The sequence below is a fragment of the Phaenicophaeus curvirostris genome, chromosome 5 (assembly GCF_032191515.1).
Source record: "Phaenicophaeus curvirostris isolate KB17595 chromosome 5, BPBGC_Pcur_1.0, whole genome shotgun sequence".
NCBI classification, from domain to species: domain Eukaryota; kingdom Metazoa; phylum Chordata; class Aves; order Cuculiformes; family Cuculidae; genus Phaenicophaeus; species Phaenicophaeus curvirostris.
Window position 1 is genome coordinate 47,505,015 of NC_091396.1, and position 22,954 is coordinate 47,527,968.

The 22,954-nt window shown below is 38.7% G+C and overlaps 2 protein-coding genes across 6 annotated transcripts in view; both read right to left on the reverse strand.

Annotated features, from left to right (window-relative positions):
* STON2 (stonin 2) overlaps positions 1 to 4,930 on the reverse strand; it is a 76,136-nt gene extending 71,206 nt beyond the window's left edge. The window contains exon 1 of one of the 3 annotated variants that reach the window (XM_069858631.1): positions 4,864 to 4,930. The gene's annotated coding sequence lies outside the window, so the exon portion shown is untranslated. Of the gene's footprint in view, positions 1 to 4,640; positions 4,672 to 4,863 lie in introns of those variants that run through there. The other 2 variants (XM_069858633.1, XM_069858632.1) reach the window with 2 other exon arrangements.
* An 8,450-nt stretch (positions 4,931 to 13,380) lies between these two features.
* Positions 13,381 to 22,954, reverse strand: part of SEL1L (SEL1L adaptor subunit of SYVN1 ubiquitin ligase) — a 35,147-nt gene continuing 25,573 nt past the window's right edge. Inside the window, exons 18-22 of one of the 3 annotated variants that reach the window (XR_011337556.1) lie at positions 21,840 to 21,914; positions 20,578 to 20,750; positions 18,556 to 18,684; positions 16,560 to 17,241; positions 13,381 to 16,064 (exon numbers count right to left, since the gene is read on the reverse strand). Coding sequence is in view for 2 of the 3 variants with exons in the window: in XM_069858628.1 (XP_069714729.1) it covers positions 17,038 to 17,241; positions 18,556 to 18,684; positions 20,578 to 20,750; positions 21,840 to 21,914 (581 nt within the window). In the remaining variant the exon portion in view is untranslated. Of the gene's footprint in view, positions 17,242 to 18,555; positions 18,685 to 20,577; positions 20,751 to 21,839; positions 21,915 to 22,954 lie in introns of all 3 variants that reach the window. The other 2 variants (XM_069858629.1, XM_069858628.1) reach the window with 2 other exon arrangements.

Consider the following 22,954-nt stretch of genomic DNA (forward strand, 5'->3'; position numbering starts at 1 on the left):
GTTTGTTTCTTTCAGACCTCTTTCCTAAGAGTTTCACTTGCTTCTGTGTTCCCAGAGGAAAACGTCTGCAACAAAGCTTAAAAGAGACTTTTAATATTCAAGATAAATGACTTTATACAAGAAAAGGTTATCAGTAGGATTGCAATTTGTCTAACCCACCTCCCCTATCAGCATGAAACACAGAGCAACTGCCTTATTCTGCAAAGAGTGAACAAGAGGCACTCCAGCAGTGGTTTTTTACTGAGAGACCTATCTCTCATTTCATACAAATGCCCTTGAGCGATAAGAGATGAAATCACCAAGTTCCGATTTGAAGAAATGGCATAACTAGGTGCTCCTATAGCACGACTTCATCCAATAAATAAAAATGTAAACTTCAAGAAAGTCTTGTGCATATTTCCAGACTTATCACTGCAGTGGACTGATAAACCTCAATATATCATCGCTGAGAAAGTATTTTCAACATTTTAGGAAATACTTACTGGCAGAAAAGTACTTATAGAAGGATTTTTGGGATAGGTGAGAGTAAAAGCTCTTTAATTGTCCAGTTCCCTTTCACCAACTCTATCTCTACAGAACTGATGTTTAAGAAACTATACATTTCAGTAACTTACTTCCTTTAAGAGTATTTTCTATTAATAAAGCACTATTTGTTTCTGTAGTTAAGGGACACGTACATTGATGTCTTCTCTTAACTCTTTTAATCCTTATGCTATGATGTTTATGTTTCAGTTTTTATTTCTTCTGTAAATATATGCTGAGGGTTATTAACACATTCAAAAAATTGGTAACAAATTGGTCAAGATGCTATTGCCTAACTTTACAGTAGCAAGCAGTGTAAAACCTTACCAATAAGAGCAGAGCAGTAGGGTGAAATACTTAGCATTAAGAGTACAGCTTCCACAGTACTTTTTTTGCGGCTCTTACTTCCAATTATCTCCAATCTGGTCTTGTAGATAAAATTTGCATTAGCACTTTGAGTACATTAAATGAGCTCCTGGAGTTCTTCTAACCCAGTTTTATACCAAACAATATCAGTTTGTGTGCTTCGAGATGCAATTTGAAGTGCAGTAGGTACAGATGATCAGGATGTTCATTTGGAAAGTGCATTCCTGCTCTAACTAATGCACCCATTTGTATGCATAGTTTTTCAGAAAAGAAGACAATGCTGGAACCCTGATGCTTCTCCTCTAGTACCTCCACAGGGCTGCATTTTCTCAGTGTTTTCAATCTCAGTCTCTGAAGTTTCACACCATTATATTTTGAAAGAAATAAGACATTCCACACTATTCCCCTTACTTGCACATTTAAAAGACAGCGAAAAGTGATCACAGAAGTCAACAGGAGATTCATAATCCTTACTCTTGGAAGCAACCTTATCCATATAGACTTCAGATGGATATCTGGCCCTGTTTAAGGTTCTCGCAAAACCTTCACCATCTACAAGGAGCATAGGCGTTTCTAGATGCACAAGGTGAGCTGCAAGTCTTCTAGTTGTGTCTTCCTGGACTCAAATTCATCTAGTCACAACTACAGCCATAGTCCTGAAGACAACACATGCTCATATCCAATGCATACAAAGACAAGCATTCCTTTCTTGAGGTTAACCACTTGTGAAGTTATTACATCCATTAGCAGAACTCATAATCCTCTAAGAAACCATTCAGCATGGTCAGGCTCCAAAGAAATTGTATTAAGAGAGCAGAGGATGAAAAAAATTTGGTTTTGCCACTGAACACCTCATGAATTTTTTGGGTTTTTTTGGTAACACAACTAACAATTAGACAAATTGCCTAAGAATGGCTTTCTGAAGGCCCTACTTTCCCAGCTGACTGCACAGGGAGCTGAAGTGACAAGCTTATACACATCCAACCTCTAGACAGCCAAGAGTATATTAGAAAATTGGCACCACCACTTGAATCTTTATAGTTCTATAGCTTATTTCCTGATGATATTTTTTAACTTTCCAACTTTCAGAGAGAAAGGTAACCATGTCTCAAAGCTTCTGAGGCTAAAACCTTTATTTTCAGCCTGCCTTTAAGAATTAAGCCTTTCAGCAATTCAAAATCAACTTACTCTGCTAGTTTATTGGCAGAGATCATGAAAAATGCTTTGTACAAAGCCTCACGGAAAATACTTGGGTTAAAAGCTGCATTAAGATAGGGTACTACCAGGAGCAAAGTGCCAGAGCAGGAGAATCCACAACCCATGATCTTGCAGCTGAAGCTACCCTGGCAACTGCCTCACTGCTTGGAAAAGTCACCACTTCTACAACAAGGGCAACAGAAGCCCTGCAGAGCTGAACAGAACATCTTGAGATATTTGTAACACACACAGACGCCATTTCTCATCTTCATTTGCTGATGCCAGACTTTAGATAGCTGAAAATTAAGAACTCTATAGACACGATGTATTTAGCCCACTCACAATATGGTTTAACCTACACACAGTCTGGGTTTCTCAATCATGGAACTGTCATTTCTTAACAAGATAGCTGGCAAAGTAGCACAAACAAGGACTCCAGATGGGGAGTTGGCTGCTATTAAGATACAGCTGTTGCCTTTTTACCTTGCATCCCTTGGAGTGCTATCTAAACCAGCCACACAGCAGAGTATCAATTATGCCACTGATGTAATGAGGGATCCAAGGTAAAGGAGAGATCTGCAGTTAAAGACCAAGGTGTGCCATCAAGTCCTTAATGATAATTAAGGATGTGAATGATAAGAGAGTACAGCTAGTCAGAAATGAGATAAAAAACGACGTGAGAAAAAACATCTGACTTTTGTCATGCTCTTGATGGCATTAATATTTTAAAAGTAATTTAAAAGCTACAACTATAAAAGAGCAGTGATCATTAAAGTTTCCAGCTCTATTTTTTATACCTGAGGAAAACAACACAATAGATCTGTTTGGGCATTATTACTACATGCTTTGTACTCAAGATCTCCCTAGGAATATCATGAAAGGCATTTAATGTTATACAGAAAAGTCAAAGATTTACCTAACAAAAGCATAACGTAACACATTAAACATAATTAATAGCAAATACTCCTCTATGTTATTACCAATTAAATCTGAAAATTCCTGGAGAAGACAGTAATTTGGAAATAAAGTATTTAGGGAAGTCAAATGCATTCCATAATCCTATGCAATACATCTCACTGGAGATGGGGAAAACCACTCTTTAAGCTTCTCTGTGATAACAGAAACTTCGTTTACTAACATAAACCGGTTTATCTGGAAAATATTAAGGCAAAGTCCAGAGCTCACTTGTCTGTAACACAAGGTATGTTTCAGTCATGTCAGCAGAGAAAAGAAAGAAAAAAGAATCACGTGCCCCCATTAGTGGACATAAGCATCTAGCAATAAACCTGTAGTTTGAAATTTACCTGTCCAAACTAGTAAGTTTACAAAATGTATGTTTCACAGAAGACAACAAGATTTCGTAGCTGACTCACAAGTAAAGAAATGCCAATGTTTGCCAAAATTTTGCCTTGACAACTCTAAAAACGTCCTCAAATCAATTCTGTTAAGTTATTATACAGATAATTCCCAGGGGGAGGTGCAAGTATGGGAAGATGCGAGCAGTAAAGCACTGCCTGATCCAGTCAAGCAATCAAGCAATTCTGTTCCATTATTTCTCACTGGAGAACTTAAGTCTCAAAAAGGATTAAATCACAGGAAAAAAAAAATCAGAAGAGTGCAGTCTGATTACAATGAATTAGTCAACAAAACAATTAAAAATCAGAGAATAGTGTGGCTGCAGTACAGAAAGGATATTTCATGCATGAACTAGGCAAACATGCAGGGAAGGGGTTGTCTAGTCGTACATCAACATAAAAATTCACTCTACATGGAAATATGCAATTTGAGCTTTTTAAAACTATAATTTACATAGTGTGTTCAAACGAGACGACAGAAAGATGAGTAGCGATTTTTCTTCGGCTTTCAATATCTTAGCCACAGGAAAAAAAACATTTCACAAGCAGCACGGTTCAGTAGACTCCAGAAAGGAAAAATCCCAAACATGAGTAATTGCACAGAGCAGCTGAGAGGTAGGTGGATGCGAGCAGCTTCCACAAGCTGCTGTTAATGACTCATTAACCCTTCCCCGGGCGCAGGGTAATGAACCGCCAGCCCCGACACAGAAACGCGTCGTGAGGTATTGCAGAGAATCACAGGATAATTCGGGTTGGAAGGGACCTCAAAGATCATCCAGTTCCAACCCCTGCCATGGGCAGGGACACCTCCCACTAGATCAGGTTAACCAAGGCTCCATCCAGCCCGGCCTTGAACTCCTCCAGGGTTGGGGCAGCCACAGCTTCCCTGGGAAACCTGTGCCAGTGCCTCACCGCTCTCATCGGGAAGAATTTCTTCCTAATGTCTAGTCTAAATCTGCCCCTCTCCGGTTTACAGCCATTCCCCGTAGTCCTATCACCACAAACCTTCGTAAACAGTCCCTCCTCAGCTTTCCTGTTGCCCCTTCAGGTACTGGAACATCGCTGTACTATCTCCTCGGAGCCTTCTCTTCACCAGGCTGACCAACCCCGACTCTCTCAGCCTGCCCTCGCCCGGGAGGTGCTCCAGCCCTCCGATCATTCCCGCAGCCCTCCTCTGGACCCGTTCCAACAGCTCCCTACCCTTGTTACGCTGCGGGTTCCAGAACTGGACACGAGCGCTCCCGGCGCGGTGTCGCAAGAGCGGAGCGGCAGGTCCCCTCCCTCGGCGCGGGGGGAGCGGGGAGGGCGGAGCGGCGCCCGCCCCGCCGCGGCTCCCGGCTGCCCGCGGACCCCCCTCCCCCGGCCGGGGCGCCGCACGGCTGCCCGCAGACCGACCCCCGTCCCCCTCCGACCCCGCACCCACCTGCGGCCGCTCGGCGGGCAGCGCTGCCGGCGCTCCCGGGGCAGCGGCGACGGCCCCGCCCCCGGCCCGGCCCGCCCGGAGCCCGCGGGGGGCGCCGGCCCCTATTCGTGCCGCCAGGCCCTTGTGTGTGTGCGGGGCCTGCCCTCAAACGCGAGTCAGAGGCAAGGCAGCCTCCTCTTACGGAAAGGCAATACACGTGAATAATTCCGTACATGGCACTCTTTCTTATAGCTATTCTATGATTCTATTCGATTGTTCTATTCTATTATTCTAGTCCCATCCGCCTTCTCCACCCTTAACAAGTGCATGCTTATAGTAGTACATTCACCGAAGATAATTCTTCATTGGGATGTGCCTGATCTAGCGGGAAGTGTCCCTGCCCATGGCAGGGGGGTTGGAACTAGATGATCTTTAAGGTCCCTTCCAGCTCGAACCATTCTATGATTTTATGACTTAAGACCTAGCCTTCTGTACTGAGATTAGTGGCTTTGAAGCAATCGGTTTGCGATAGATAACTTCAAACCAGGTCATACAGAACCAGCCTAAGTAAAACTGGATCTAAGAAAACAGGAGGATCATACAAGCTTCTGTAAGAATAACTAACTTCCCTGGGCAACCCGTTCCAGTGCCCCACCACTCTCATCACGAAGAAATTCCTCATGTCTAGTCTAAATCTGCCCCTCTCCAGTTTATCCCCATTCCCCCTCATCCTATCACTACAAGCATTAGTACTGCATAAAAAATGCAGTACAAAAAAAAAAAAAGAAAAATTGTTCTGCTTGGAGTCCTTCAACAGGCATGATTAAATATGGCAATATTTATCTGTAACTGCTGATTTTGTGTACCTGCTTCTAATACAAATTCATAGGTGTCTCAATTCTTTTGGTAGACTCTGATGATCAATTTCGCATACCAGCAAATATCCTCATGTTATGCAGTAGTCAGGACCAATAAAGTTAACAGCAACATCTGTAAATGAAATTGTTTTCAAGTTGTTTAGTTACAGGAGTATTACAGACCTAATAATATAAATCTAATTAATTAATCTTATTTCATAGAATCATAGAACAGTTTGGGTTGGAAGGTACCTTTAAGATCATCTAGTTCCAATCCCCCTGCATTGGGCAGGGACACTTCCGACTAGATCTTTAAAGATTTCCAAACACAATTCACATATGCAAATGTTAATGGAGGCTTTAATTTCTAACCCTACAACAATTTCAAGGCTTGTAATAAAAGGCAAGTTGTGGATAATGAACATATGCACTACACAAAAAAGTGTGAGCACAGATGCATACCTGTACACCCATTAGCAGATTCAGAGAAGACTCTGGAGAGCTGAAGTATCAAGTCACTGAAGAGCTTCCTAGACAATGGAACTTTGCAAGTGGAAAAATGTTAATAACCTTAATATTTGCATGAAACATTATGATAACAACCTTAATTAGCATTGGGACTGACTGATTAAAAAAAAACAAAAGAAAAAACAAAAACAAAAACCAAAAACAAGTTTAACTTCTCTCCAGGTGAGCTAACAGTTTTCAAAGTGTTCTTGTAAAACACTAGGAAAATCTCAAGTGAAAAGTGCAAGACAACCACGATAACTGGTGTTACGCTTGGCAGTTTATCATATCTGGTTCACCCAATTTTGTCTCGAAGGAGCTTTCAAAGAGGTTTGAAGGTTTATGATTGGTCCATGCTAATCTGGAGACATGCATCAATAAGTACACTACCACTCAAACAAAAATCCAAAGCCCCCGTGGTACAGTGGGGATATCCTCTGGCACAAAACGTTTGCTTGAGTGCTGACTAGAGGTGGTTAGGAGAAAATAACACACTTCTCAGAACATTCCCAAACAGTATTTGCAGATCGTGCATAGTCTTATCCAGCAGTATAAAATGCCTATTTCCCAGACAAAACTAGTCATAAAAAACCCATGCCTAGATGCATATAATGTTCATGGGCCAAGACAGATTTTAGGCTGTAGCCATACTCATTTAGATGCACAAAGGTTAACTACAACAAGGACACAGGATAGTTCTTCTCAGGTACAACTGGTGTCTTTGTTTCTTCTCATAATTATTTTATGAGCCAAAGGAACTACAGATTAGTTTTCCAGTTGTTTCCCTTTATCTTCCCCATCTTTAATAAAACCAGGATCCAGAATGACATCTTTGACCACTGATGTACTGGCCTGGGAGAGATCCTGACTAGAAAACAACTCCAAGGCTGTCAATCTTTTCCTAGTATTGATCAAATCCTGGACCCCGTTTCTTCTTTATCCTTCATTTGCTTTCTGACTAGCAGCAGTAGGATCAGTCATTACAGAGGAGAGCCTGTAGTCATAAAGGCATCTACAAATGCTGTCACAAGTAGTCCAATAGTGGCAGTGGCTGCTGTATCTCGTGTTGCTAAAGCACACAGCATGAAATTTCACTGATCAAGTTCTAATTAAGACTTGGACCAGAAACACATGTATGTTTTCCATCTTTGCATCCTTTTCAACCCCAAATGTATTTACTAATAAACCTTTAGACAATTTAAAGGCTGAGGAAAAGTACGTTTCTTCATTTTAAAAAAATCATTGAAGTAAAAAGGCTTGCATATAACATATTGCTTTTTTAGCACTTGTTCCTCTCTTAACTAACTTAAGCTGGCTCTAACACTAATTACTTTTTCTAATATTAAGTAAAGTTCCTGTATTCAACATCCTTTAAAAATATTGGGGGCAGGGGTAGTATGGTTTAGAACATTTGATTCTCCTAAACTATTTATTTCATCAAAGTTATTACACAATTACTACACAGACAGCTCTGTTTTAATACCATTATTCTATTCAGACCTGTAAGAAATGTTTACTTTTTGGCTTCCAAAACACTTTCACTAGTAAGATCTGGAATGGAAGGACTAGCAGGTAACATACTTGTTACAGGTTCTTAAGTTTTCCTGAGGCTTCTCAGAACTGAGAACTCAGAGAATGTTTTTGGTCAGCCCTGAAGTGGTCAGGACTAGATGGTTGTTGTAGGTCCTTTCCACTGGAATATTCTATTACATTGGAGAATCATAAATGAAATTAACTCAATTTGAGTAATTATACATTAAATTTCTGGTTGCAAACTGCTATTCATACAATAGAAAGAGAAGTTAGAACATGAAGTCTTTTGCCCATCAAAGCTGGGAGAGAGAGAAAAGACAAACCCACCACCAAACACGCTCCAGAGAATATGATTTGCCAACATCAAATGGTTTGGGTTTGAAGAACAAGGATTATGTCTTTCCATTTTCTAGAACATGACATAGTGTTGCATATTAACCATAAAAATACATGTTGCAGGTATTCTCAACTATGTTGAAAATGATGAGATTCTACAGGGCAAGGGCACATGACACTGTATCTATGAACAGATGTACCAAATAATTAAAGCTGGTCCCAATCCCCATTTATTTCGAATTTACACATCACCTGACTTTGTTCTTTCAACTTGACAGATAGAGGTTTTAATGTTAATATTTCATTATAAAGACAATATTAATAATTCATTATATCTGGGGAAACTTAATTATGCTATTTTATTCCTATATAAAACAACGATAACTCATGCAAGCTGCACTGCAGATTTAACTGAATTCATCAGCAGAATTAAATGTATTTCATTGCATTAAATGAAGCGAGGATGTGTGATTTACCTGTCAGCAGTATCCCAACAGAGGTTTAATTCAGAAACATACAGAAAAACTTCCAGAAATTTTTACCCATCTGGACCTGCTTCCACCATTAAGTACATAATTCTTTATACCATATCAGAAAGTACATCCCCACAGGAGAGTTTGTTCATGTGTGCTGCTCAGCCCATGGATTGAGATTGACATGACAAAGAGCAGTAAGGGGAGAGAAGTGTGTTATGCCAAAAGATTGCTTGCTTAGTTTCCTTACCTTGTACACATGTGGATGCACATGAATAATCTTTTTTTTTCAGATGACACAGGCAAGCCTGAAAGGTCACACTTCAGGAGAGATTGGCGTAATTGTATGTCAAGTTATGGCAAGATTAGTTTAAAACCAATAGCTCTGGGACAAAGGCCTGTTTCCAGCATGGTAGAGTGTCACCTTCATTTCCCATTCACAGGCCAGGCATTTTCCCCAACGAAAGAAATTGCTGAGGTTTCTGGGCACCTTTGTTTTGCCATGTAACATCGAACCAAAGTAATTGGTAGCTGCAGAAGACATTCACCCTGTGATTCAAGCAAGTGAAGGGTTTGTGGAATAGCAGTGCTAGGACTGTTATGGCCAGTGGAGGGATTTGGAGCACAGGGAGAGTTAAAGACTTATCAAACATGCCCATATATGCAATTTAAAAACTTCCTTTTCCATAGCAGCAAGAAAGTCTTTATGATTTATCATCTAGAAATCTTGAGGAGACAGTGGAAATGAGTATTTAATTGTTGTGTTTAGATAAGGAACATTATTTTAAATTGACAGTGTCTCTTTTGTTCTAGCACCTTTCACAGTACCAAAGAGAGGGCTAACAAGACACTAGATTTGAAATGTTAGAAAGGGAGACATATTTTTAGTTTACTTTTCTGTTCATTTTCAGTGTTCACCATGGAGTTTTTCACTTTTCAGCCAAAGGATTATTTGCAAACTGTTTACTCTAAATAAGAGAGCTGTGTTTTATGATGCTGAACTGCATCACAACAAATATTTCAAAGTATTTCCTATCAATCTATCTTTTGGAGCTGAACTAACAATGACAAATACAGCAAAGAGCAAACTTTTTTGGGCCTGTAAATTCAAACATAATAATTAGGTCCCAAAACAAAACAGTAACAAAGAAATTTTGTATGTGCAAAAAGATTTAAACATCTTTGTACCTCTATGGAGCTTTTCACTGAACATGCAAGATACCAGAGTAGGCAAACATAGTTAGTATACAGCATTTGCTAAAACGTTTGTTAGTTGAGAGATTCTACATCAATGAAGAGAATTTCTTGCTCTGTTTTGAGAAGTTCCTACTTACTTGCACCCTTTGCCTTCAGAGGAGTAAAAAATCAGACTTCTAGTAGGAGACTCCCTAAGGCTGTTTGTTTCACAGAGTGGCAGAAAAAGCCAGCACAGCTGCATGCAAGTGAGATCACCACATTTATCTCACTGGGTCTGAATTCTCTTACTACAGTCACCTCCCTTCTGTGCAATGTTTCCCAGATTTCAACAATCAAGTTAGACTCAAAATTATTTGTAAAAGGTATGAAATATTTTCAGTATCCAGTTAGATGAACATTTAACATGACATTTTGGATTCCACAATAAAACATATACGTGTTTTGGTGTGGCTATTCTTCCTAACCGACCATCCAATCCTATAATTGATGTGATGAGAACCGGAGACGAAACTAAATACAACCTGAAAAGAATTAACTCAAGTCCTCTTAATTTCACAGTATCAGTAATGAAAGTAATCAGCTGCTGGAAAACTCAAACATAGAGATTTACAGGCCTTTAGCCTTTGGAATCAAAGCTGGATAATTCTCCAAGAAGTACCCTTTTTATAATCTAAAGTTATAAGCCTTAAGCTGAAACATGCCGTCATTGTTATAGCTGATGTTAAAACTACCAAAGAAATACACACGTGTATTTTCCCCCACCCTCTCTTCATTTTTAATACTAATAATGCTAGCAAGCTTTTCCTTCAAAATCGTGGTTGAATAGATCTGGGGAAATTTTCTAAGTAAAAGAAAATCTTATTTAGAAGCACCTAAAATGCCATTAATAGAATTTTGGTAAGTCCAGAGCCCACAAAACTTTAAAGTATGATTAGACAAAACCAAATACTGTAAAATATAGATTTAAAGTTATTTGAATAGCTTAAATATTTCACTATATGGTCTCAGTGAAAAAGTGATTTTTGTAAGAAACCCTTCATCACCTATTGCTAAACATTTTCACTTGTTTTAGTGGGAAAGTATTTGTACTCTAAGAAAAACTGAACCTAACTCTGCAAAAGTAGCCATTATCCTGGAAGCTGTGCCCAACTAATTTGCATTTTACCTGTACATAATATTCCAGAAGATGTTTCAGGACAGACTAGTATGACAACAGGTTGATGGATATACATATTAAAAAAAAGCTTTAACAGTTCAGGCAAGGTAATTCTTTACTATGTCTTTCCAGAACCTCCAGTGATTTTTCATTTTGGACTTTTGCTCTATAAATATAAAACAAATAAGAACAATGAGTTATTTCATTTTGATAAGCAAGTTTTTGAAACTCCTGCAATGAAACACTTTTCTGTCTCAATATCATAGAATCATAGAATAACCAGGTTGGAAGAGACCCACCGGATCACCGAGTCCAACCATTCGTATCAAACACTAAACCATGCCCCTTAGCACCTTGTCCACCCGTGCCTTATACACCTCCAGGGAAGGTGACTTAACCACCTCCCTGGGCAGCCTGTTCCAGTGCCCAATGACTCTTTCTGTGAAAAATTTTTTCCTAATGTCCAGCCTAAACCTCCCCTGGCGGAGGTTGAGGCCATTCCCTCTTGTCCTGTCCCCCATCACTTGGGAGAAGAGGCCAGCACCCTCTTTTCTACAACCTCCTTTCAGGTAGTTGTAGAGAGCAATGAGGTCTCCCCTCAGCCTCCTCTTCTCCAGGCTAAACAACCCCAGCTCTCTCAGCCGCTCCTCATAAGACCTGCTCTCCAGCCCCCTCACCAGCTTTGTTGCTCTTCTCTGGACTCGCTCCAGAGCCTCAACATATATATGTGTAGACACAGTTTCCTATGATGTGACGATGACTGAAAGTGTGGGAGTTACTTCTTTCCTAATCTTTGAGGCCCAGAACATTTAACAAGTGCAAGTCACCATTTAATATCTGATGCTCCCTTACAGCTGCAAATGTGCACCCCAGGTACACATTTTTTATGTAGTAAAAGCAATTAGAAGCAATAAAAAGAAAACTTTCAGTATGAATCTTGTACAGAAATGGAGCCACATTCATAAATAACAGATGGGAACTGGAACATCTAACTTTACAGTACAGTTATGCCTGTGTTTAGGAGGAAGGGTGAGTATATGAAAAAAAGCAAGCATCGAAAAAGAAAGAAAAGGAATAAACCACAGAAAATGCCTGACACCAGAACTGGAGAAACAGAATTTAGGTGTTTTGTGACACAAAAATTCATATTATTCCAAATTATTTTCAAAAATCTGGAATTTCAACCCATGTTACGAGGAAAGCTCCGAAGGCTGGACAGCAAAGAAAAATGTTAGCAACCTATTCCTGAAGTGGAAGTCTGCCTGAAATGATACTGCACTCAGAAAAGCTTACTGGAATAAGTGGCAGTGGCACTAATACCTTTTGAGATAAAAACATTCTGTCAGAGAATCACAATAGAATTCTGTTACTGGGCTGTGGAAGTGAAATTATATTTACCTCTTGCTACCTGAAATGCAACTACAGTAGTACTTGATCTCCTTTTATTTTCCTCTCTGAAAAATGACAACGAAGAGTAGACATTAGAATCCTTATTACCTGGATAGAAGGTACACTGCCCCCCCCCCTTAACTTAGCTTTAGAAGTAATTTACAGTCTTTAATTTTTTTTTTTTTTTTTCAACAGTTCTACAATTCTAACCCAACCTCACTTGAGCACTTCAACAATCGCATCCCAAGCCACAGGCCCTTTTGGAAGGTTAGGTATGACCTCAAGCGTGAGCTATATCATTCAGACTGAAGCTGGTTTTAGCACCAGTAGTTCTGTTTCCTAATTGCAACAAGTGCTGCCGGCAGCAGCTCACTCTGTAAATTAAATAGGTACCCGAGACAGTTTACATATTGATGCCTTCCATAACTGTTATTATTGCTCTCTCACTCTCCTTATTCTCCTTCTCCCTTATCGTTTTCTTCCAAATTAATAAGCACATTGGAAAGCAGACCAACATAATGTATTTAAGAAATGAGAACTCAAGAGTCTTAACAAATAGAGTCTGAAGGGATAACTGGGTTGAAAAAGGCCTGAAAAGCAAACAAACTCGTCAGCTTGGAGTCCCCAGATTCTGTTTCTAGTCACTACATTATCCCTGTATTAGTATAGAAAATGCAATAGTAATCCTAAAGTTACAGTCACTAATCTCAACCACACACAGTACAGGCTCTATGTATAATGATGAAAGGGACACACACGGACACACACACGGCAAGTTTCTAGCACAGCTTCAGATTAAATGCATGGTTTTCTGTTTTTCTATTCATTCCCCTTTCTATGCCCATCCTAAATTCACAGACTTAATTTTTTGGATAGGAATAAAAATGAAAGAAGTGTGAGTACCCTTATAGGAAGGGATGTGTGTAGCAGTGCCATGTACCCGTGCATACAACTAACAATTATCATCCTCTGTTATCATAACTACTGTGAACACTGAGGGTAACCACACAGGTGGTAACTTTATTTCACAAGATTAAAGATACAGTACAAAATGAATCTGTACATCTTTCTATTAACAGAATTTGTTTACACAATTATATTACATTTGACCAGCCTTTATACTGATTTTAAATACAAAATAAATTTACAAAACTCCTAACAAGACCCTTTAAAGAACTGCAGCTGATAAAAACAAAGGTTTTTCCCCCCCCAATAGTCCCCATTTGCCATATGCATTTGCAGTAGTTCAAATCAAACTAAATCTTTAGTTTAATATTCTCTGAAGCAAAAATAGAATTTTAGTTCATTGTTGCCTATCTAAAAAGGAAGCAACTTGCAAAGGTGAGTGTTCTCCTTTTACAGGCCAAAGTTAGCATATAATAGGTGGAAACTAGATAATGCATAGTCTTAAAAGTCCTTTCACAATCCATGTTTTAATGTTCTTCTCTAAACAAAGTAACATTTTTTTTTAACTTCAATAACAACAGCTGACTTAAGAAAGATGACTAAAAACTGAGTAAAACTGTCTTGTAAGATTCTCATTGGGATGTTTGTATCAAAGGCCTTATCTTCTATTATGTTATCCCATGATGGACAATGTAAAGCAAGGAAAATTATTTCAACAGACAGCTCTGGGACAAGTTTCACCAGAACTAGAATCCTGTTTTCTCAACAGTTCAGCATTTCTTTCAACCAGCAATAGCAGCTAGTGTGTTTGATTAATAATTTGAGATGCAGAATAATGGTTTCCCCATAGGTTTCCACAGTTTTCCCACATAGAAAACTCCCACCACTAACAGTTACTATTCTGTAGTTCCATTCCTCATGCAGGGACAAAAAAGCATGTATCCAGGAAGGTCACATAGGCAAGCTCTGGCCTATTTTTACTACAGACAAAAGAATACAATTTTTCCATTCAACGTATGCTGAACATACCCAGAAAGGTTTCTCTTAAATAAAGTTTTCCTTCCAAAAGACTCCTGCATATAAACTGCAAGACAACTTGTGTGCTACCAAAAGGGAATAGTACTTCACTGCAGTAAACTGAGCAACCCAGCTCCTCTAGGAAAAAAGTTGCTTGATAAACTGAGTGCACAACAAGAAGCATATTGCTAGTGAAGAGTTAAATACAACTCCCTCAAAATGCAAGTTTCAGAAAAGAATGGCAAGGGATTGTCACAAAAAAAATGAAGTCATGTTGTAGACAACTGATTTAGAAAACTTACTCATTTCTTTAATCCCTGAGTTAACTTGCCATTACTTATGGTAAGTGCCTTTTTACTACTACCACTTCACTCGAATGTCATCTGCAAAAGTTACTGGTAGTAATTTGGTGGAAGGGAAAAAAGCAGGAGAAAGACTTTCTTATTGCTTCTTCAAAAAGCAGTTCTTTAAGTGAAATAACTTGCTGATCTTCAACCATTTTTCTTGGATATAAAAATGCATCAGGTTCTGTGAAAGACAGCTGTAAGACTGTCACATAGCAGCAATGAGACATTCTCATGCAAATAGGATAGAGCTTTTAGAATTTACTTCTAGCAGATCAAACAACTAAAATATTTCAATAATGTAGTAACAAATTTTTTAAACATCCTAAGAGACCCATATCAATGAACCAATGGTATTTAACTGAAAAGCATTTTCCAGATAATCTTATTCATGCCAAGCTAAAAAGAGCTATTAAGTGACAGAGGCAAAATTGTTTCAGAAGGAGTGTTCAGAAGTGACAGATATCTTAGAAATGCAGCTGGGGAGTGCTGTACATTTTAGATGCTACATTTAAGTTCAATACTGTTCCATCTGCTAATGATGATTAAGACTGAACAAAACATTCCTCTATCATGGGGTGCAACCCTTCAAGCTAAACTGAAAGATTTGTCTTCACATAAACAGCATAAGCATTTTGTATTACTGAGAAGTCCTACCTATGTTGTAATACTAGTCATCCTTAACACCTCAGTTTACAGAAGAGTGGATTGCTTGTCTTTTCCCAAACTACGGATCTATTGGTCTCCTTACAAATGTACTAAGTATGAAACCATACCTAAATCTCAATTCTAAATAAAACATATTGATATGTTGCTGCCAATCCACTGGCAATACATTTGCATGAAAGGAAGCCCTTAATCCTTTAAACACAACTTTTGTCAAAAAGCAGCTAAAGCCGTATTTCATTCAGCTTTATGATAACATATTCAGAGGGTTTAATTCTAGTACAGAAACAAATATTTAACTGCCATTGGTAAATAATAACAGAAAATTCTGCATTTCTTGCCTCTAAACTACTCCCTCACTACTTCCCACTTCCAACCCTGATATTATAGTTCAATGAAAATTGTTACTAAGTGAAGATTCCTCTTGCAGTCTAAAAGCATCAGTCCATAAGTCGTAATCTTTACTCTCATTAAAAGGCCTTTGCACTGACCTGGTGGTACCAAGCAACTATAAACTATTAGTCTTCTTTCTCTTTGCACTTTCTTCTTACAAGGGATCCTCAAGATGGCACAGCCAGAGACATTATTTTTACTTCCTCATCTGTGCCAGGTGCAAGAGAGGCTGGCAACAGGCAGAGCACTGCTGCAACGTAACATACAATTTTTATCAACCAGACAAACTTTGGAGTAGCATCACTGGCATAAGCCTATAACCTTTTTTTTTTTTTTTTAAGGAGTACACATCTTTGGGTTTCTTTTTTTGTGGATGAATTAAACAGATCCATGCATGAGATGCCACATCACTTACAGGATTGTTGAAAATTAAATACACAACTTCCACCTCAAAACCAAACAAATAAAAAAGTAAGCTAACTCACTGAGATTTCTGGCTCTGTCCTTTATTCGGTGTCCACAATAATACTGGTGCTTTCTGCAATCTAGACTCAGCCTCTTTGTAATAGCAAGTTTAAATAACTTACGAACACTACCAATGTGTTTTTATGTCGAAGTATTGTGAAGTACAGGCTCTTAAAAAAAAAAAAAATTTAGAAAGATTTGACATCTGGGCACTGCGTGGATAGTTTTCAACTGATGAGGTTTACCAACCCAATCTGTCCCAATCCCCCTCTCAGCTTACATACTGTCTGCTGAATACTGTCTAGTCTAAGGGCAATGGAGAATACTCAAACCAAAAAAAGCACAAGTGGGGAATAGCATGTTTGCTGGCTTACTTTTACAGAATCTAAAATAATTCATGTTAAACCATCCAAGACAGCATAAAAGACCAAAGTGTAAGAAATACTAAGAAATAATGAAATAAGGACTGTAGAAATACCTGGGATGCAGGTCATAACAGAAGCTCATACAGCTCTAATCTTTTTAGAGTTTGACTATAGTTCAACTTCTTGGACTTAAATTTGCCATAAAATGAATACTTTTATATAGGGCAACTGCTATCAAGCAGGCAAAAACCTTCCAATGCTAGCATTCTGCTCTCTAGGAGACGAGAAGGACTCTGAATAAAGACAAACTAGATACAGCAGGCAACAATTTTGTAGTAGCACTCTTGTGTTTCCATGAAAAAGCCATAGTGTTATTCCATTGGCACTGAAATAACATTCAAATCAGTTTCAAAAGAATTCTTATCCCTGAAAAAAAGGCATCATTCTAAGCAGCTTTCAGAATTAATTTATTTTTTTTTTTAAACTCCTTTGCACCTCTTCTGGGGGAGGGATTGTTGATCCAAAGTCCTAAATCACAATGAAAATTGTTCCTTTGGGAAAAATCCAGTTCTTTCACAGAGGCTCTTGTTGTTATTGTGGTGGTTGATGCTCTGGTGGTGGTTCTTGTTGAGGCACAGCTGGCCGCAGTCCTGCTGGTCTGGGAATTGCCTGATGTTGCCTCTGTCTATAAGCTATAATTGTTCCCAGAAGCAAGGCGATGATGGTCATAAGGTAAAGGTCCCACTCAGGCCCCAGCAGCTGGTCCATATCAATATGTGAGAATACCTCCCTTATCTAAGAAACAACAAGTACACATAACAATGTCAAAGAGCAAGAACGAGAAGTGATTATGATTTTAAATTTGACTTCTAACATTTTTCAGGTACAAGTTTTAAAATTTTAGCATTCTTTTCCTCTCTGAAAAAACACTATCACATCAGTGACATTCTTAATTTACAGGAACTAAATGCCAGTAAGACAGAGCCATGCTACATAGAATGAGCTATTCTATTTTCTGATGCAGGTTCTTGATAGTTAGCTTTGTGGCTTTCACATACAGAGCACTAAAGTACACAACTTAAATCAGAAAGGAGGTATGCAACCATAGTAGTGGCCTTAAAGAAAGAGGAACAAATGTCACAGATGGAGGCAGTGAACTGATCAGTCCAGCCAAACTGGAAGCTGTCAGCAGACAACTGTGAATGACAGAACATTAAGGCCCCGAATCCTTATACGGTACAATGCAGATATTTGTGCAGGTAAGGTATAGGGAAGTTAAAATCAGTTTTGATTGATCTACCTTTTTATCAGACTTCCATTCGCATAAGCATTAGCCAACACATTTTATGTTTCACTACTGTATCTGATGGTACTGCAGTCACTGTCAATTTAATTCTATACCAGCAGATTTAAAACTTGGAATATCCATGTTCTGCACACAAAGTTCTGTGAGTGCTACAAAGGTATTTGCTCAACTGATTTAGAGTATTTTGACTGTCTATTCCCAAAAGTCCCCAGTTTCAAGTCTATTAATTCTGCAAGCTTCGCTAGATTGCCTGAACTTGCGTTTGTTGTAAGTAGTAATAGCTTCCGTCCGATTTGGATTTATTAGGTAATCCAAAAGGCAGTAAGATGACAGAATAATGAGAAATATTTCAGACACAATATGGAAAGAATTCACCTAAGTTCCAGGCAAATATATTTTCAGGGTCATCACTACATCTGAATATAAAACAGCATGAGAATTAGGGCTACTAAAATGTATTTCTTTTTTCCTGAGCAGCCATTATGTCATCATAACCATGTGCTTAACTTTGGTGGCAGATGGTCATGAATGAGAATAGTCAAACAGGTTGGGGAATTCTCTTCAGGGAAAGATCTGCACAGAAGAGCACTGGATGTGCACATTTCATTGTTACAAAATTGCACAAATAGAAGTAAGAATTGCAGCTTAAGTAACTTTCTTAAATCACAACACAAAACACATCTATCCTAAGCTTTCATAAGGCTCAAGTAAGACTTCCACTTAAGTTTAAGACTATTATTCAAGTTTCTTCTAAAAATGGAAAACATATTTGATGCTTTTCCTTTTAACTATGTATTACTTACATTGATTTCTCGTACATACTGCAAGGAATAAATGACTCCAAGCTTGCAAAGTGCTAGGAAGACTGGAACCTGAGCATCTGGGCTTGCTTCAGCTGCCATGTCATAGAATCGCTTTGCAAGATGAATATCCTGAAGTTAAGAAATTAAAGTTCAGTTTTGAAGAATTTTAAAAATCAACCATAAAACTTAGAGCTTTTTCTATTAGTTACTGTATGCTGTCATTTGAATGCAAGGTTTTTGGTCAATTTAAACAAAAACCATTCAGAAAAAGGGGATTTTTTTTTCTGAGGGATGTTCACCCTTGAACTGACAAGTAAACAGAAGCTTTGATCTGAGGATGAAGCTATCATAACTGTTGCTAAAATTGAAGCTCATAAAGAAATTACTATTCAAATATTCAATCCATGCACTGTAAACCAAGGCACATATTCAGGTAACTCTAGTACACTCTGTCTCCATCACAGCACAAGTCACGGAGGAGTATACAACAGCAACTCCTCCCAGTTATACTACACTATGTCTGCTGCACAGTGCACCTTCTAACCATTTCTGCACATACTCCCAAATTAGATTCTACTTTTTATCTAAAACAGACATAACATGCATCAGTGTTGGCAGCTTGGCAAAAGCATGGGCACAACAAATAAGCAACTTTAGGAAGAGCCTGGGAAGACCATGGAACAGATCCTCCTAGAAGCTATGCTAGAGCACACAGAGGACAGGGAGGTGATTAGAGGAAGCCAGCACGGCTTCACCAGGGGCAAGCCCTGCCTGAACACCTAGTGGCTTTCTATGATGAGGTAACCACAGCAGAGAACACAGGAAAACCAATGGACGTGATCTATCTGGACTTTTCTGAAGTCTTTGACATGGTCCCCGACAACATCCTTCTCTCTATACTGTTGAGATATGATTTGATGAATGGACTGTTAACTAGATGAGGAATTGGTTGGAGGGTCACATTCAGAGAATAGTGGTCAGCAGCTCGATGTCCACATGGAGATCCAAGACAAGTGGTGTCCTTCAAAGATCCATATTAGGATCAGTGCTGTTTAATATCTTCATCAATGATACAAACAGTGAGATCAAATGCCCCCTCAGCAAGTCTGCAGACAACACCAAGCTGAGAGGTGCAGTTGTCACACCAGAAAGATGGTATGTCATCCATAGGGACCTGGACATGCTAGAGAAGTGAGCCTGTGAGAACCTCATGAGGTTCAACAAGGTTGGGTTGGGGCAATCAGCAGTTTCAATACAGGATGGGGGATGACCCAATAGAGAGCAGCCTTGCAGAGAAGGACTTCAGGGAGTTCATTGAGGAGAAGCTCAACTTAAGCCAGCAACATGCACTCAGAGCCCAGAAGGTCAACCGTATCCATCCTGGGCTGCATCAAAAGAAGCATGGTCAGCAGGTCAAGAGAGGTGGTTCTCCCCCTGTACTCTGCTCTTGTGAGACACCACCTGGAGTATTGTGTCCAGTTCTGGAATCCCCGAGATAAGGATATGGAACTGTTAGAACCAGTCCAGGGGAGGGCTACAAAGATGGCCAGAAGGTTGGAGCACCTCTGCTATGACAGTAGGCTGAGAGAGCTGGGGTTGTTCAGCCTGAAGAAAAGAATGCTCTGAGGAGACTGTCCAGTACCTGAAGGAGGCATTCAAGAAAGCTGGCGAAGGACTTTTTACAAGAGCATGTAGTAATAGGATGAAGGGGAATAGCTATTAATTGGAGGGGGGAAGATTTAGACTAGACATTACACAGACATTATTCACGGTAAGGGTGGTGAGGCACTGGCACAGGTTACCCAGGGAAGTTGTGGCTGCCCCCTCCCTGGAGGTGTTCAAGGCCCCACTGTATTCATTTCAGCTATGAAGTTAATATATTTATCTATTTGCTACTGGAGAAAGTACTGGGAGGTGTGCTAATTCCTACTGAGTAGTTATATAGCACCAGGAGTGGTTATGAGCTTAGTCTCATATTAGTAAATGGACTGTAATGAATCAGACTATTTTTGTACAACTCACCTGCTTGATGCCCAATCCCTTCTCATGCATGTAGCCCAGATTAAACATCGCTTGGGCACTGTGCTGTTGCTCTGATGCCAGTCGATAGTGAATAAATGCAGTTTCATAATTGACATCAGTACCAAAACCATAAAAATGGTAATCTCCAAGTTTAATTCTTGCAACAGTATATCCTATAAATCAAGAAACAACAAACTCGCACATAAGACCACAAGGCAAAGAAAGACCTTTAGTTTCATATGAAGATACAATAAGGCAATAAGAGCTTTAGCATTGCTTTCCACAGTATCCACAAACGATTTCTGTTTTTCCCCTCTCTCAAATAAACAGCTTTTTTTTTGTTTGTTAGTTTGGGTTTTTTGTGGTTATTATTTTTTTTTTTAATTAGGTTTAGCTAACTGACACACACCTGATTTCTATTTTCAGGAATGCAGTTTCCCCAATAACCCTACCAACATTTTGATTGCTATTTAGTGGCATCAGTTGAAAAGCTATAGCATGTTGTTCATAGTCACTCACTACAGAAAAACTTTTCACTCTTTTTTTTTTGTCATTAAGGGCTTCAGTTTAGGTAACTGAATGCTTAACCGTTCCACTCGCTCAATTTCTAATGTTCTAATAGCCAAGTAGGCCTGAATATTTTCACACTAAACTCCTAAGCTCTATTTGACTAGTAGACATACATTAATGTAGGTGCACCTCTATGAAAGTTAAGAGACCTAACACTGAGATATTTAATGATCAAGTTTAATTTTGCTTACTTTAGGATAAGTTCACAAGCACCTGCATTTAAACTTGGGTTGACTGGATATCAAGATTGCGTTCTTCATTAGTAAGCTTTCCTTGCTTTGACTAGTAAATTCCTTTATTATAATTGATGATAAGTACCAAAATGCTGAAGGGTACTTATCTATTTTTCCAAATGGATTTTTTTTTAGAAAAGTCTGTCTAAACATTCCTAATGCTGTTTAACACTGCTTTGTATTTCCATATGGAATGACAAAACCCCACACTGTACATTTGTGTTTTAGTCTTTTTAATCTTCAGGATCTAAGAATGGCTCAGAATGGCAAGCATGACATCATAGATAACAGTGGAATAAAGAACAGCAGTTACCTTATGTGGAACATAACCAATATAAGGAGGTAAGCTTTCCCTCCTTTCCTGTTTCATAAAAACTACAAACATTAATGGCTCTACTAAATATAAGCTAATTGGAATTGTGAAATGTGGAATATAAGCTAATTGTCCTTACGACATACCTTGAGAAGCTGCTCTATTCCAGTGAAGCAAAGCTCGAGGATAGGTTTCATTTTCTCCTACTATGGTAGCTTCTTCTGGAGAAGAAAGTAATTCAGTTAAATAGGAGCATGGTATATGCACACAAGACCACAAGAAACCCCTGTGCTTATATTCAGTCTGCTGAAAAAATTAAAACTTGAAGTAATCTGTGATATAGCACAAACAAGTTTAAAGCTGTCTAAAAGATACGAAAACCCCTTTTATTTATGTGGTCTATCTGCCCACATAACAGCTAGGAAATAACAGCATTGTTTCACTCTGAAGTATTGCTTATCAAGTCTCTTTCCCATTCCTGCTCTAGGAAATTCTAAAGTACACTTGAGGAATGCCAGAAGACACAAGTCTTAAGAGTACACAATTTAGGCTTTGACAAAGGTGCACTCAAATACAAGGTTAAAGTATGAGCTACTTCAGTTTGATCATCTGAAAAACAAGACTAGTCAAATAATTAACAAAGGCTTAAATTCCTTAACCAGCCAGAGACTGCATATTTTACACAGCAGTGTAACAGCTACTTTAGAACATAAGTTATTTTACTTGTCCATGCCATAAACTGAGGGTTGCTGAAGTATTGGAGTTCAGACAGTTCAAAGGCTTTATAACTTTTTTCACTTCCAGTGTAAGTATAGTTTCAGAAAAACTATCTCATAGTCGACATACAGATCTTCTGTATAAAGTGTATAAAATTTTAAATTCATCTACAGTTGAGATGTGTATATCTGAATAACAATCAGAATTTTAACCCAGGGAAAGATGCTATTTCTTTGCAAGAATGCACTCTCAGCCAAGACTGTCATTGCTGTAGTTTATCTAAAGATGAGTCACTACAGCATCTTTGAAAACAAAATCTTTATTTCCAGTTAAATAATTAGTCTATCAGCCACCAATATTTTTATGTTAAGATACAAAACCCTAAGTAATGAGACATCTACATTTCTAGATTTGAGATCCAGAAAGTTTAAAATACTGGGTTTCATAGTTTAAGTTTCAGGCCTTGTATTTCCATTATTTCCCTATGACCTCTTAAGAAATCCAAATTTTAGCCACCTAGCTCCAATAAGAGACCTAGAGCAAG